This window comes from Etheostoma cragini, chromosome 6 (genome assembly GCF_013103735.1).
Source record: "Etheostoma cragini isolate CJK2018 chromosome 6, CSU_Ecrag_1.0, whole genome shotgun sequence".
Taxonomy (NCBI): Eukaryota; Metazoa; Chordata; class Actinopteri; order Perciformes; family Percidae; genus Etheostoma; species Etheostoma cragini.
The window spans coordinates 13,840,790-13,858,114 of NC_048412.1; the positions used below are offsets into that span (position 1 = coordinate 13,840,790).

Genomic DNA, 17,325 nt, shown 5'->3' on the forward strand with positions numbered 1-17,325 from the left:
AAAAAAAAGCTGTCACCGGCTCCCAAATTCGTGCCGATTTGAATAAGCAGCAGCGTGTGCCCATGGAAAGCGAATGTGACAGTGTGATGATAATGCTGTGTTTGTGCCACTGTCACTCCAGCGTTGCTCTGAGCCCTTCCAATGAGAGATCCCTCAAGAGATTGACAGGATGGGGGCCATCAGGGGCACAACACTAACAGCTATGTTGGAAAGACAATTTAACATCTGGCCCTCTTACCCATCAGCATTAAGTCCTGTCAAGAATCTAATCCCCTCTATTAATGTACTACTTCTAATTCTAAGAATATCATAACGAGTACTAAAACATGCAAAAGAGGGTAGGTAAAACGTGAATCATAGATAAACTTACCCTCTCCAAGGCAAAGGTGCGAACTGTGTATTCAGCCAGTGTCTCGGTCTTCAGCAGAGTGATTTTGATGTCACCGTACATCTCGCTGTCATCAGGCCAGTATTTACAGCATTTCACCTGTTCAAAAATAGTGACGCAACAGAGTTAAACCTCATGTTGATATTCTTGAAAATTCACTTGCAAAACATGAATTAATCTGTTTGATAGAGTGTTGTGGAGGTTGCATCTGCATTTCTTTTAAATTTAAAGCAGAAATTTGTCTAATGGTTCAATGTCATTTTTTAACACACTGCTCAAATCTCTTCAATCCTACTAGTGGTGCAGAAAGAATAAAAAATAAAAAAGAGGATTCGTGTTAACAATTAATTTGATTGCAAAAAAGATAAAATATTAACTGTGTCATTATATTTCATAGTTAAGGGATGATAATTAAAATAAAAATTAGTTAGTTTGTAACTAGAACAAAGAGTGATTTAAGTATGAAATGTAATACGTTAAAAATCCACAGAGGTTACACATCTAATGCTGTGGACGAACAAAAACAATCTGTTCTTCTCCAGATATTTCATCTTGGTGGGCAATGAAAAGAAAAGCACAATAATCACATAATGGTGGGAAGCACAATGAACAGGAGGGCAGCAATCTTTTTCCCCAACACCAGGCACAAAGGAGGTAATTTGTTTTGTTTAATGGAGGTGTGATTTGGATTTGGCCACACAGACGAGTCCTCATTTGTTGACTGTTCCCAGAATTGTTGGTATGGAAAACCAAAGTGGATGTAGGACTACTGCTAGAAAAATGGTGTCATTTAAGCCATCCACTGAGTAATATGTTTCTCTTGCCTCAACCAACAAGAATGGGGTCCTCAGAGCAGCATTCATATAGTACAGGTATTTATGTGAGGTGGATAATAACAGTACTACCGGATAGCCATTAAGCCTGTGTAGCCATGCAGTGTATATACAGCAAGGACAGCATCCCTAGAAATGTGGCTCAGACATTTTTATGCCTCCTAAATATTTTACAGCACATTTTATGGATTCTATAAACATTACAGTCGTGATGCAAGTTTCTATAAAACAACTTTGCAATTTCATTATGTTTTTCAAAACAGACAAATAAGGGATTACTCATGTAACACAGTAGTCTATATTGGTTCCACTTCCGGGATTGCTCTGTTGCCAACGGAAATTCTGCCGGATTTCACTCATTTAGGCCGGCTGTCCGTTACCTCGGGTGGATTTATGAGGGCTAGGGTTAACTGCTCCTCAGATCTCTGCAGGGTAAATCCAGGCAGCTAGCTAGACTATCTGCCCAATGTGAGTTTTCTTCTACACAACAAAAACAAATTTTGAATGTACACATGTTCCACATAAACAAGTTCCTTCCCAAGACTATTTTGCCGCGGCACTGCGGCTTTTCCCTGTGCTTAGCACTGCCCAAGGCGATTGTGATTGGTTCAAAGAAATGCCAATAAATCAGAGCATGTTTTTAAACTAAGGGGGTAGAGGAAATGGGATTGGTAGCAGAGCTATTGGCAACAGTGCAAACAGAGCATTAGTTAGCTCCATGGTTAGCTCACTCACTGGGGAGACCTGGTTTCCGGTGAAGTTAACTGTCCCAAAAGCCGGCTCGCTCTACATTATCCCTTATTTGTTTAATCTGTGTAAAAAGGGTGCCGGTAGGTCAATTTCATTGCTGCAAATTTCTGTCCAGTCTTTGTGCTAAGCTAACAGACAGCGGGCTGTAGCATCACCGTTAGCGGTGACATCAGAGGGGTTGTGTTTTTCTCATTTCACTTTCAGCAAAAAAGCAAATAAGTTCATTTTTTCAAAATGTTGAAGTATTCCTTTAACAGTTAGGCTCTCTGCTGCAAAAGCAGCTTGTGATTTCACATAAATACAGGGCGTCCTCGCCAAAATGAGCAGCTTTTAGGCTGCAGTTTGCATACACAGCAAGCTCCTGTGAGATCTATACTTATCACACACATAAAAGCCTTTCATATAGACACCAAAATGTTCCCTCATGGTGAATGTGGGATGTTTCTGAGCACTGGGGGGGTGACAGGAGGGGAAGAAGGGGGGGAGTGCACATCACTTACCCTGCCAACCTCCACCAGCTTCGTGATCATGACGATGCTGAAACAATTTTCCTGCCACACCATCCTCCAAAAATCATACAGAGTCTCCTGCTTGGGTCCTAGATCCGAGAAAAAGTGAAGACAAAACGGCAGCATCAATGCCTGTCCTGCTCAATAAGGGAGTTCTCGCTGTTGTGAAATCTTGTATTATTGCGACCTAAGTGTCCTTTGTCAGAAAGCGGGGTACTGATCTCCAAAGATTGTGCTGTCAATAAAGTGATTGGGAATTCCAGACAGGAAGGAAGAGGTGACGGGTGACAAAACAACAGCAGTAGCTGATGTTGAAAGCCCGGGGGAGCATCAGTCACTCAGTTCCATCTGAGGAGGAGATGTTTAGGAAGCAAGATACAACTTTGAAACGAGAATCACATAGGAAAGAAATGCTCAAAAACGCCGCCGATGTCTCAAAGGTTTTATCTCTCTGTCTCTCTAACCGGAGAGAGAGGAGGTGTCGGTGCAAGATAAGCTGATGAGCAGACCTTGGGTGACTTTGTGATGGGAGCTCCCTGGAAACTGACACTCCTCAGGGTTTAAAAACAGCAGAGGGACATTTTCAACAGAGTTTGACTGTCCATCAGAAGCGACTTTATATTTGAGGGACAGAGGGTGAACTGAAGGTTCTCCCACAAACAATGAACAGGCCGCTCCTTATATCGCCGAGATTGAGAAGCTATTATTAATTTGTTTAATTATTCACCTGTTCTTATGATTAATTCAGACATCATTGGCACAGCCTTCATGGGCTGGTAGTCACACTATCACCTTTGGATTTGCCATAGAGATGAGTTTGGCAAGGGACTGTGCATAAGTAGGCTCATTGGTTAGCTCATCTTCAATTTACTACATGGTCACAAAAGTACACACTGTCCTGCGTGCAAACACAAAACACACACTATGGCCCTGCCAGGATACTCACCCTGAGTGGCGATGAAGTGGTTGGATCGATGGTAGCCCTGAAAGAGAGAAGAGGGATGACATGCTGAGTAAGCCACCTGCGCCTCAGGCACAGCTCTATGTCTCAGCCTTTCCCCTGCTTTGTTCTCTGCATTCTGCTTTCCTACCGACCCACTGCAACAGCGTTTCCTGCATAACTGTTCATCACTCTCTTGAGCTATTGCTGACTCCTGACCGTGTCTTTTCTCTCACAGACTCCAAAAACAGTTTGAAGCAGTTAGGCAACACATGGTAAATACTACTTACATCTTGACAAACTGCTGATAAATCTAAAAGATAGTGATTCCGACGAGTGTTGCTAGCTGACTAAACAATTGCTGAATCCTTTTGACAGTTTAACAAGGATATAATAAATAAACTAAAGGCGCACATCTTCAATTTCAGGTGTCAGGTGTATTTATCAAACTCTCTCCCAGAGTGCCATCTCATAAAAAAACAAATCAATTTTCTTGTTGAAGACGCAATTCAAATCTGGGATGATCCATTTAACCAAAACCACATTTCTTTCTCCAGAAAACTTCCTCCTTGAATTCTTCTCACAGGTTGAATAAAGGGAAGAATATCATACACATGTTTCACATAAATGCATTATATCACTGATGTTAACAGGGTTCAAGGCAAAATCTGATATGTACAGTGAAGTATTCTGAGATGCTTCATATCAAAGGACGTGACATACAGTAGATGACAGACGTTTTAATACAGTGATAATGGGGTGAATTTAAATCAACACTGGGATGTCAGCTCTACAGCCTTGAGAGGAATAAACATAACCAAAGTGGCCTGAGGGACTCTGAAGCATGAACACTTTAGGGACGAGCAAACTGTTCAAAGGAAGTCCTGAAAATAAGCACCGCCTATCTAACCCTTTATAGTAAAGTGCAGCCCTATAAACACACATGGATGTTGTGGTTCACTGTTTGTTGTAATTTTGAGAGGAGCAGCTGGAAGGATAATTGATGCTCCAATTACCTTCCATGAGTCTGTGGAGGTCAGGAGTAATCCAAATAAACTCTCGAACCCAACCGGCTCTCATCAAATCAGCATGATGGAGCAATCCATATTGATAAAAGTTTTCATCTTTTTGCAGCGGGCATCCTTCTAATATGTTGAGTCCGTCTATGTTGCTGATGGATGTCTAAACTGAATTTCATCCAGTCATGTAAACATGGACATGTTTGAAATGGAGATGGATGACCAGTGCTGTGAGGCCTGCTATCCACAATTCCTCTGGCCCCGGCCAAACGCAATCAGCAATGCTACCACTCCTCCACTTAAGACGGTCGCCATAGCAACTAAACTTCCTGGGTCTTGGCCACTTATGAGAACTAAAAAAGACAGCGGGGTCCTCTATTCCAAGAGGACACATCTCCTTGTGTTCATTTAAAATCATTAGCTAAAAAGGGCATGTTTTTTAGGGGGGTTTGGGGTGGGGGTTATCAAATGTGCACAAACCTGAACACACTAACCTTTCAGCATTTGTGAATAGAGGATAGTGGAAAGAGAAGAGGAAGAAAAGAGCGAAAATAGAGTGATGGAAGGCAGAAGAATGAGCAGTGAAGTACTTACTTCCCTGTTAATCCGAATCTACAGGGTCCAAGGTTGAGGAAGTAGGAAGGGGAGTAGAAAAAGAAGACATATAGGCTAGTTAATGAAAAAAGCTTTTGGTAAGTAGGAGTTATGGTTAAAGACAGGTGAAAAGAGAGGAGTGTGTGTGTGTGTGTGTGTGTGTGTGTGTGTGTGTGTGTGTGTGTGTGTGTGTGTGTATGTGTGTGTAATTGGCTGGCCATGCTACACCTGTCAGTAAGACCCTCTTACGCTTTAGAAGAAGACAATATGTACTGGACTGCCCTACATGCACAGGAAGCTGTCAAGCGTGTGCACCTCTTCAAGCAAACACACAGCACAGCCAAGCAAAGTGACAGAGAAAGAGGAAATAGAGAGCTTGTGCTTTCTCCCCCCTATTTTGAAAACGGAATAATACTTCAAAGGGAGGAAAAACTTTTCCATTTAACCTCTAGTGAAATAATCACAGGCTGTCCACAATATGCTTAGTAGTTACCATTCAGCTTGCAGGGTCAGCCTTGTCAGGGAGTAACACCACTGACACCGACACTGTAGTGGCTGCTGAGTGGTGTTTTTCCTCTAATGCCTGCACCTCTGTGCCCTAAATGCTAATGGAGACCCTCACAATAACTACATTCCTAACAGCAGGCCAGGTTTTTTTAATGCCCTCTCATTGTAATGAACTCTCTAAAAGCATCTCACCACTGGCCATTCTCTGCAGAGTAATAAAAGAGAGGGACAGAAGCCTGGGGGCATTTTTTATGACATGATTTGGCCGGAAGGAGGCGTCCATGTGAAACCAAGTCAACTTACGCAGCTAGGAATTTTCACTCTCTGAATACTTTTTAATTAATATATATTCTTCATAAATATTTTGACAGAGACAGGATCTTCCAAACTCTTATCAGCCTCAAACAGGACTGGGAGTAATCAGCTTGCCTAAACTTCTCACCGAGTGCCATATTTACTTTGCAGTAGTCCCAATAGGAGACGTGCAAAATAAATCTTTTGTGAAGAAATCATATCACATTTACAGACTTCCTTGACTTGACTCAAATGAAAAGCACCAATTGAGGGCTGCAAGAGCAAATTCACAGGGGAACCAAAATACAAGTTTCTATCTATTGTACAAGCATATCTGGTTGTCAAATTGTATTTCTTTTTTTTCCAAAATCTGGGTGGATTTCTTTCATTAAGAACTTCCTTGCTTCCATCTAAACGCGTACTTAGGCTTTCTGAATAAACAGATTGCTCTAGTTTTTATGAATGGGAACATGTACTGCATGAATGAGACTGTGTGAGACACATTAGAAACATGTACATGTATTCCATATGACCTGTGGCACTGCATGTGTGGCAAACACTTAAGGTGAACAGGAAAGGATCAACTGCTCATGGCCCATCTAGAGATTGAATAACATCAATCATGTCTATTTAATTTAAGGGGATTTGGTGGCATCTTACAGAAAGACTCATCTCCTCTGCAAGGCATTAAATGCATTAATTCCACTCTGTTTTAATAAAAGTGATAGCAGAGTTCGTCTGGGTCAGGGATTCGATGCAGCAATTGACAACCACGGCAGCTGGTAAAAATAAATAAATAAATAAATCGCTCGGAAGGGTGTTTGATTGGATGAAAGCTTCCAGGTGAAAGTGGGCCAGCAGACTAGCGAGATTACAGGAATTAGAAATGGACTGTTGCTTTGCAGGGCGTGAGAGACAGAGACTCCACAGAGGCTGACTATTTGTATCCCATGTCGAACAGAGACAGAAAAACAGGATTCAACTTACATCAATGTAGTTAGCGTTGATGTAGTCCGAGTTGGGGTCTCCCAGGAGAGGGTGGAGCTTGACTCTGTGGCGGTCATCTGAGACAAATTAGTATAAAAGAGCAAAGAACTGTTAAAACACAAAGTTTCCACATTATTTTCTGTTATGTTTTTAGACAGGATAAAATGACTTACATCCCAACAAGGTGTCATGCCTCCCTTTGGTCTTGTCCTTCTTCTTTGTGCAGTCCCAGCCATCAAAGAAGCTCTACAGAGATAAAAAGACACTTGCAGATTTCAGACTCAGTGCCTCTCTAAAATAACCATTGAAATATCTGAGATAAACATTAATCAAAGCTTCAACACATCAATTCTTTTCAGTTGTGTGTGATTATTGTCATTATTAATATGGCAAGCACGATAAAAGCTTATCAGCACATATCAAGCATGGCGAAGGAGATCAAGAACCATTCTGTCCTACGTTAAGGTTCAGTGGTTGACATGACATGTAATTGAACAAAACAACTCCACGAGCATCATATAGTTTTTGTCTAATCCTGAAGCCCTCATGAGTCGTTGACCGCCTGCACCTATTCCTGTCAGCTTGGGTTACATATTGTGTACACCATCAATGAGCATATCAAGATATACATAAATCTGTCAAAAAATCCAGCAGAGGCTCATGGAGGTAATGGTTGTTGCATAATGCACAAATTGTCCAAACACTGACAACTATCCCAAAGTCAGAATCAATATAAGGTTTAATTTAAAGTAGGTTTTCACAAATAAGCTTTGCTTTGGTATTTTGGAGAACAGTCACAATAAACACTGTAAGAGATTAAAAAAAAAAAAAATTACTGCAAAAGCCAAGAACCATAGACGTATTACCAAAATTGTTTGCATTAAAAAAAAATTAAGTGAAAAGAGCTGTATGTTATTTAAAATAGAGAAGATGGAATGAATCAACTGTTGAGGATGCTAATTTCTTTGCCTGAAAATGTAGCTTTAGCCTCAGTCTTTTAGCACGATGTGGCCATCATGTGCAATTTGAAGACCGCTTAGGAGGGATTATAAAAAGCCAGCTGGAGAAAAAAAAAACTTAGCTTGAGTTGGTACCTGGAGCTCCTCCAACTCCTGCAGCTCATGTTAGCTTAAATAGCTAGCTCGCCATAGCTGATCAAATCTGCAACAGGTATAATTTCATTGCTAGCTAAAAATGACAAGTATACTTTTGTCTATCTTTGTTTGAAATAAAGGATCCATTGTTTCAAAAATTACAAAAACTTCCAGATGTCAAAAATATATATATATATATATACACACACACACACACAGTATATAAATCACAGTGTGCTGAGAAGACTGGTGAAGGCAGAGGGACAGCCTGCCACCCCCTTGGTGGATAGCTGATCAGGTGTATTATAACACATCATACTCAGCAACAAATCTTCTTATTCCCTGTCATCCACCTGTCTAAATGGATGCACTGGAAAGCGCTTACTTTCAGTCATAACGTCATAAACTACTGTTAAGCGTCAAACCCACGCACATGCACACACACACACAAACACACACGCACACACACATATAAACACACACACACACACACACACACACATAGTAAACACACAAGTCCCCTGTGGTTTTCAGCCACTAGGGGAATTTGGTGAAAGTCTGCCCAAGTATGCATGCTGAGCAGGGGATTACAACGCAGTTCTCCCCACAGAGAGCCAAGAACCAGCAAAATCCTGTCTGGGATTACACCCTCCTCCTCAATTTTTCCTCCTCATTCCGTGTGCTCTATCTCTCAGGGTTTGTCTCTCTTTCTCTGAATTTCTCCTTCTCTACTTCTCTTCATCACTCCTCTTCCTGTTCCTCTTATGCCTTATAATTCTGACACTAGACCTCTGAGCTCTCTTAGTTTCTCTGCTCCCACCACAGCTCTGCTCAGCCCTCCAAAAAGGAGAGAAGAGAATGGAGAGAAAAAACACAGGAAGAAAAACTGCAACTGAGTGGCAGGGACTGAAGGGAAACAACACAAACCCGTAAAGATTGATTAGAAACCCTCATTGGTAGGGATCAGTGGGATGGGTTGGGTAAGAGGATCATAAAAATTTAGTAAAATGGGATGAAGGAAATAATGACACAGTCCTGAACCATTGACACTTTTAAAGCACTTTAATTTTAAAATCTGGATGTGCTATCAAAACATCCCACTTTTATAATGCAAATTATTTGTTTCCCCTTAATAATTGTGGACATGCGGTTCTCCACAATTTCCCTTTCAGGATCACTCAATAACTGTTATGTCACCCCGCAGCAGGGACATAAATGTCAAAAAATACAAACTATAATAAACAAGTCTGATTCATGTTGCCAAAAAGGAAGCATGAGGTAGCTGTTGTTACTTTAAAATAAGCGCAGTAATTCAGTGGCTGTTAGCGCAACTAAACTTTGATTCAATGAGTCTATCATCCTTGCTAACCTCAGCCTCAGGGTACAAAGCGGTATAATGAAGGTTTTGACTTCTTCAGCAAAGCTCTGCTGTCTTTACTCTAAACCTGCTGTGGGAATATGACAGTAGTGACAGTAGCAGCCACACATACAAGCCCCTTTTACAGCTCACCGTAAATTCTTGATCAGTGTTTTCGAACAACATAGGTATTCTTTGGGGAAATAAAAACCTATACCTGCCGGGGTTGTGTAATATGATACTCCTCGTCATTTTACTTCGTAATAGAGAGAGACACTCTATCAAAACACATACTCTAGCAAAGAAAGAAAAAACAAAACAAGGAGGTGTGTATTGATTTTCTGAGTGGAGTGTGTTCTGCCCGTGAGGGACAGTTTAATGAGTCTACAAGCAGAGTTCCAGAGGAGAAAACCATGGACCAGAAACAAAAGATGTTTTCTCTTTTCATAAATGCCACGGTCTGTGGGTGACATGGACGGACTTCTCCCTAGGGTGTAATCTCAATCTCAGCCACAATACTTCCACTTGGGAGAAGTATTCAGAGATTTGGGAGCGTCATTATGTACACTGAAACATACCGCTAGAGATAGCAGCCATTGAGACAGCAGGAGGAGGATAAGCAATGCTCTGCCAAAGAAACAAGTCAGTACTTACAGTTCAATTCAGGACTAAAACCCCATGATGCATTGGTGCAAAAAAAAGAAACTAAGCTATCAGTGATCGGCCAAGTGATTTACAACGAGCAGCAGTGGTGGTGCAAGCAGATTTGGAATCATTTCAAGTTCCTGGACAGCGACCTGGTTAATTATAGAGTGTCTGAATAAATGGTAATTCCCTTCTTTAGGAATGAAGAGCCACTAAGACTAATCATCCCCTAAATGACGGACATCTGATTTGGACATTAAACATTACATGTTGTAAGGCTCTGAACATCAGCAGTATCATTATGGAGCATCATCAGACGTTGTGGAAGAAGGTCTGGCAATGCAAGACTAAATCTGGGATGTCTCACCCCACAAAATCTAGTGGTGCTCAAGGTTAAGAGAATTGTACTATGCATCACACTGTGATGTTCCAATCACAAATTATACAACATTTACAGTATGCTGCACCATATATTGCAGAGAGAGGTAAATACTAGTATTGCTCCTGGAAGAAGGTTATTTGGAGGTGACATGGGAGCCAAGACCTCTCCTTTTTCATGTTTCTCCCTCTGTACCCTTTCATCTTTCTTCCCTTCCCACTCAACCCCTCCAGACTCCCCTTTCCTCTCTTTGCTAACCCACAATCTGTTAGCTGTGACCAGGGGACTAACTAGCTAGAGCACCAGCAGGGACATTTAACCTCATCTAGGCTGCCGTCATGACAGAGGTCTTCTTTAGGCGTGAATGAGGATGATTTATTCATACGCGGAGTGATCCAGATGCCTTTTTATCCACGCTAATACATTTCAGTAAGAGTTGGAAAAAGGCATTCAGGTAGCCTGTTGTTTTGGAGTAGGTTACAGAAATTAGGGGCTGCTGTTATCTAAAAGATTTTTGATATAATGGCTCAATATTTAAATGATTTCAACAATTTGGATAAGGATGAAGAGAGACGGTTGTCATCTGACAAACATGCAACTCCACCTCCTCGTCCAGACAAAATTGTTATCTTTTGTTTTTTGCTTTGCCAAATTTTAGTTTTGCACTACTAGGGAGAGAAGTAGAAGGAAGGTTGTAAACAGGCGGGTGGACTTGGTGGTGTTATCAAACTGCACAATCTTTTGCTTCACGATATGCAAGCAGATTTCCCCCACAAAACACTCGTCTAAACACGGAATAAAAGTGATAACGCAACGCCACTTTGCGTTTTCTCTTCAGATCGTTTCTGTGTAAACATAACCTAAAAATTTGAAGCACTTAACTCCAACCCCTTGGTTGTGTCTTGACATTTTGACAGTAGTATCACAAAGCGGTGAGAGGAGAAGACGTATCAATGACAGAATCAAATCTGCACCTTGAAGAAGCTCAACTCACAGCTCTAAGTTTGAGTGCACAGGCTTAGAGCACGCCACAATCTGAGGGCTTTCGCCAGTCCATCCTTATTGGACTGTGTTCTTTATTTCTTTTTTGTTCGTTTTCTTTGGGGTATAATACATTTGATCAATGATGATGATGCAGCAGTTCCCACAAGATATTTCACTGTGGTCACAAGGACAAAAGCCGCATTGTTTATTGGTATGTAGGGGCTTGGCAACATTCTCTTCCACCATAGTCACCTCTCACTAGTGTACCTTCCCCTGCCCAGTATACAAGTTTAAACACTCCCAGAATCTTCCTGCAGCACAGAAGGCTTGTCTATAAGGTTTAGAGGTTCCTTCCACTTAATTAAAGTCAACCCCTCCGGCTGATGAGAGCCGCGGTACTGACCTACCTTTCTCCCTGGGGCACCAAGCAGAGTTGCAAAATCTCTTTTACCCCCCTTCATCATGAACAATGTTATCACTTCATTAAGTACTAAACCAGCAGCTTGTTTTCTCAGCTGTGTTAGGAGTACGCAAGTAAACCAGCCATGGAAGTACATCAGTGTGGCCACTGTACCCGGACCTTAGGGTGAAGCGAGAGCCAACCCACAAATCACAGGTTTGTCTTTTGTCTTTGCTGTTCCCCCCTCCACCTCCCAAGGGCAAGCAGCTCTGAGCAGAAAGTGAAAGAATGAGATCGGGGATAAAATAGGTTTTTATTCCACATGGAGGCTGGCCTCAGTAGGGCAAGGAGCTCAAAAAGCTGGTGGAACCTTTTGTGTCGTGCTGCTGCTCCTTTACACTAAGAGGAAAGCTCTGGGCAACTCGTATACTGGAGACTTCAGTATAGTGCTGTCAAACGATTAAAATATTTAATTACGATTAATCACATTAATGTTGTTAACTTGGAATCAATTACATATTTTTATCTATTCTAAATGTCCCTTTATTTCTTTTTGTCCCATTCTTTTTTTCTCATTTTAATGCTCTTTTAATGCTTAGTGCAAATGTTTTTTTTTTTTTATTGAAAACAACATTGGCAAATAGGCTACTGTAGTGTTCCATTTTAACATTCTCACTTTGCTCTTGTCAATAGAACCATTTGGCGACTTTTAAAAAGTAAACTTTCCATTCAGAATCTTATTGGCATCCATTTTGACGTCTCACGCCTGCCATCCACTGCAATGCAGGGAACTCAGGTGCTATAACATCACTGATAACCTCAACACACAATCAAATACATACAAAAGTTACATAAACCTAATTAGACTACATTTCCAATTACAGCATAATTAAAGTAAAGGTGATAAAGCCCGTATCTTTGAGATTTGATGTAAGTAAAATGTTAAAGGTGCTTTTATTGTCACATTGTTCACAGAGACATTAAATCTGTCATCTACATTTAACCCATACATTTGTTTATGTGATTATGTATAAAACTGCAGCTTGAGCATTACTGCTTCTTGTTATCTTGCTTGATGTAAATGGTAATAAATGTCTAAGTAATAAATGGACCAATTACACTAATGCTGTTGAAATTACAGTGAAGGTTGGTTATTTACAGATATAATCACAGTGTGACAATATCAACACTGTTCTTTAGACATTGTTGCATCAGCAGCAATGCTTTGTGTTGCTGTTTAATTTCATGTTGTCAGAGTGTAAGAGTAATAGCTACTGTAGCTGTATCTGTTTTGTAATAGTGCCCTCTCACCTCATACTCCTGTTTAAAGCCGTAGCCCTCGGCTGTCTTCATCTGGTTGATGTGCTGGAGAAGGTCAGCCACTCGGACGGCGGGGTGGAGCTGCCCGGTGTGGTAGGGCGATCCTTTACGTCCACACTGGTGCCTCGGGGAGCCTCCCAGCAAGCTGCTCGCCTCGTTCACTGAACTACGAGCATCACCTGCAACCAGACACACGACACACTGGCAATTTCAGCATGACTCCCAGCTGAAAAATCCATGTACAAAACATACTGCAATATAAAATGTTTTTTGTGTCTCAATTGGTTTGGGCTGACACACACTGGTGTTACTGACACAAAATGGCACTCTGCATGCTGATACTGACACATAAGTACAGTTTATGTTACAGGTGTGTCCCTTTATAAGGTTTGTCTGGGCAAAGATGTCTTTATAATAGACTGAATATAGACGTGACAGCAGCTCTGTCTCGGATGACGTGTGAGCGGACCAATATCTGCACCAATTTTAGAGTAAACACATCTGTCATTCCCTCTCTGTGACTGACAATATTAGAAAGAGGATCTCCTGAAGATGAAAAGTACTGACTAGCATCACAAATCATTTCTTTTTTTCGATTCAGGTGAATTCACTAGTGCATTTCTCCTCTTTTTTGAAATCTTGTGAGTTTTTTTGTTTGTGTATTAGCTGCATGCAGTAAATATCTGAAGGTGAGATGTATACCAAAAAACATTTTTTCTCACAGGGGGATAACGATCTTTCAGAATGATTCAGACATTTATGGAGTGACTGAGTGACGGTCAACAAGATTACAAGTGTCATGATGTCTGTCCATTTTGAAATTGCATTGTGTAGTTGTGAAAAGCTGGCAGGTTTGTGTACACTGTACTGTATGTTGCATTTGTCTTACTGCGTGTGCCACAGGTTTGTCCATCCATGAAGGAAAGGGCCATTCTTTCATCCTCCTGTAGGGTGCTCTGGTCTGTGAAACTGCGTTCCATAGAGCCCATATGGCTCTTCTCCTGCCGGTAGGTAATGGGTGTCTTATTCATGTTCACTGGTTTCCTATTCATGGATGAAAAAAACATATAGAATATATTTTAATAGGTAATAGAGACAGAGACAGGGAGAAAAATGAAATGTTATGTTTAGTAAGGACAAATAAGGACTAGTATGTGGGTAGAAATTGAGATAAACAAAGTGAAAAAGGTAAGTGTAAAATTAGTGAGAGAAAAACGCCTGCTTTATTGTCTACCCTCTACAGCTTATGATTGACAGCCAGAGCACAAGGACATAAATGATGGACCCAAGAACGATTGGAGAGCAAAGAGGTGGAGTCACTTACAGACAGTAAGAGTAGTAGTCCCTTCTGGCCAGAGTGCAGGAGAAGGGAAAAAATCAAGAGAAAGTAGAGGGGCAAGATGAAAGCAATGTTAGCTGAGAGCAGAATGCATTGATTACAGTCAAAATGAGATCTATCCTCTCGTGAGCTCTGCTGTGGGTGCAGCCGTATGACAAATGCAAATGTACTAAACAAGTGCTGAGAGACCAAACCACAACGAGGCTAGGTTTTGTCTTCTATCAAATACGTCTCGGTGTTACACTACAACATTTAACAATCAATTATCTAAGAGCGAACTTCATGGTGGCTTAGTAGAGGAACCCCGGCTAATGTGCAGAGTAGTGGTGACTTTGAGAATCAACATTATTCAATATCAGCCTGGACGCTGTGTCAGCCGTTAAAGAACCATTGCTGGAGCCCTGAGTAACAGCTTATTTGGCATGGCAGGTTCCGTTATTTTTGAAAGGCAAGTTAAGTCTTATTTATGTCTTGAACTCAGGTGTACAGCTGCTGCTATGTAAATCCAAAGCAAGAGATGTGGATGATCTACTGTAGACCTGTGGGATAGTAATCCCACAGGTCTACAATAGGCTAATAATCTCTAAAAGCACACCTTTTCCCTCCAAATTACAATCTCAATTAAGGGTCAGGGCTCTGCTTGGTGTGCGTAATTAAGTGGCTAATTGAATTGCAACCGCCTTTAATTAGATACTTCACACTCAGATAGGCCATGCAGATGAGAGTTGCTTGGTCCCTCTGGAGCACCATAGGGGAATGAAAACAATGCAGCTGTGGCTGTTGGTCCAGCATCTTCCCTAAATGAGCATGACCTTTTCAAAAGTTCAGCAAGTATAAAAACTGATTACTGAACTGTTCCAAAACAAAACATAAAGGGTAAAACAATGTGGGAAATGTGGTGTGATTGTGCATAATGAGGCATGTTATGCACTCAACAGTTATCAGCAGACGTTTACCCTTTCTTAATGATGATGATGACAGCACCCAGCAGAAGGATGAGGACAACCAGACCTCCTGCACACACCCCAAGAATTAGACCCATCTCCTCAGAGTGTTGGGACACCTCCAGAGCCTTGCGGTGATCCTTGCAGGCCGCTAGATACAGAAAAACGGGTGTACATTAAAAAAAGGCACAATGCAAATACAGGATATAAATGAGTGAAGTTAGAGCTGCCAAAGAAATGATTTATAGGATGTTCTAAAGCAAAGACTTTGAAAAATTGAATGCACAGACGGAAAAATTGATAATTCCCCACTTTGAAGAACTTATTCTTCATGCACACAAAACTCCCAAATGTAGACTTTTCACATGACACTACATACATTCACTCTGCTTATCTTGACTACTGTGGGGAGATCCACTGAATTGTAATGGTCTGCTTAAAGCCAAAGCTACACTTCAATAACAGTGGTATTTTCAAATAGCTGGTAAAGATGAAAGTGACACAGGAAAAAATAAGTGATGCCTTAAGCAAAGCAGCCAGTCACTGTCAGTGTTGTCCAACACAACACACCTGCAATCCTCAGACAAAAATAATGACAACTTAATGATTGGCTTGTTGTCTGAGAGTTTTTCAACCAGCTATTTAGGCGGTTGTATACTGACATTATGAAAGAGTCGCAAATATGTCAGCACAAGACACTAACTGGTTTGCTAAGATCCATTAGTCATGTACATAACAAGCGCAGCACGTTGTTCTTCAATCTATTAAGGCATTGCAACAATAAACTGACACCTTGTGACATTACAATTGTACATTTATATGCTATGGTACATACATTGAACCTTTGAGGTGCATTTCTGTTCAAAACTGAATTAAATATGATATTTTTCCCAGTGACAAGTCATCCACGCAGCCCTACATTACAAACTCAAGGTGCTCCGATGTCTGTGAGCTAGTGGATAGCTTCATACTTATGTAAATGGTCCCTTTTTTGTCTTGTTCTAGGGGCCCACTGATCTAGTTTTTCTTGTGTGTCAGCCTGTCCTCCAGGGCTTGACAGCCCCGAAACTAGCCCTTCTGAGTCTATTGGAACAGCACAACCTATCTGGAGAGCGGTAGAAGAAGTCAGAGTAGGCCTAGGGATAAAACTGCATCTTTCTGCCTGCTGGGTAAGAATCAGATCTGGGGCAAGGAAAATGAAAACAGAGAATTGTTTTAGCCAAACTATCTGCAGCAATGGGCACTGTGCTGGTGCTATAGAAGCCTCATCTTAAAGATCAAAGTAGGACGATTATATTTCATTATTTGGCAGGATATTTTAAATCATTGATGGGTGTTTGGCATATCTGAATGGAGAAAATGAGTCAGTGGCTTGATATCAGAAAGGAACTGTTCCTTCTGAAACCGTTTTGGACGTGGCTTTTTGAAATGCTACGGCTACATAACAAGTTCCAAAAATGGGACATTTCTCTGTGCTGTTCAGTGTATAGACACCTCCTCTGACAGGTGTACTTTACTTTGCAATAGTGGTAAGAGACGGTTTAGTTAGACACGCTATCATCCAAAGATGCCTTCATGTCTGTGAGCTACTGTAACTGAAAAGAACATGGATCTCTGCCCGTCTCAAGGTTCTCCATTCAAAAAACAGCCACAAACCCAACCCTTGCTGTTAATTTATGCTAGGACTTCATTTAAAGTTACACATACAAGTGAAATACAGGGATGTGTTATATTGGTTTGAAAAGTAGATGAGGAGGTGAAAAATCAATTTCACTTTTCTGACATTTTGGACAGATAAGGCGGTTTTGCCACATTTAGCCTCGAAATTTCTATTAAGCCAAACACAAGCATGAAATAGATTTCCACATGAATCCGTGCACCTGCCAGCTGCCCGATGGTGAAAATTGGCACTTAGAGGAGGAATGGAAGTCTATTGTTGTGTTGAGCCTGCCAGAGGATCCTTAATTAAACTGTCACCTGGAAGTTGAAATGTAATCTCCAGCTTTGTTATCCAAGCCAGAATCATTTGCCACCACTTTGCT

General features: G+C 41.1%; 1 protein-coding gene across 6 annotated transcripts in view; it reads right to left on the minus strand.

Moving 5' to 3' along the window:
- ptprub (protein tyrosine phosphatase receptor type Ub) overlaps positions 1 to 17,325 on the minus strand; it is a 153,255-nt gene that overhangs the window by 14,385 nt on the left and 121,545 nt on the right. For 2 of the 6 annotated variants that reach the window (XM_034875362.1, XM_034875361.1), the window contains exons 14-23: positions 15,296 to 15,434; positions 14,325 to 14,348; positions 13,890 to 14,044; positions 12,992 to 13,179; positions 6,995 to 7,067; positions 6,822 to 6,898; positions 5,034 to 5,051; positions 3,427 to 3,463; positions 2,472 to 2,569; positions 371 to 487 (exon numbers count right to left, since the gene is read on the minus strand). In XM_034875362.1, the coding sequence (XP_034731253.1) occupies positions 371 to 487; positions 2,472 to 2,569; positions 3,427 to 3,463; positions 5,034 to 5,051; positions 6,822 to 6,898; positions 6,995 to 7,067; positions 12,992 to 13,179; positions 13,890 to 14,044; positions 14,325 to 14,348; positions 15,296 to 15,434 (926 nt within the window). The remainder of the gene's footprint in view (positions 1 to 370; positions 488 to 2,471; positions 2,570 to 3,426; positions 3,464 to 5,033; positions 5,052 to 6,821; positions 6,899 to 6,994; positions 7,068 to 12,991; positions 13,180 to 13,889; positions 14,045 to 14,324; positions 14,349 to 15,295; positions 15,435 to 17,325) is intronic. The other 4 variants (XM_034875366.1, XM_034875363.1, XM_034875364.1 and 1 more) reach the window with 3 other exon arrangements.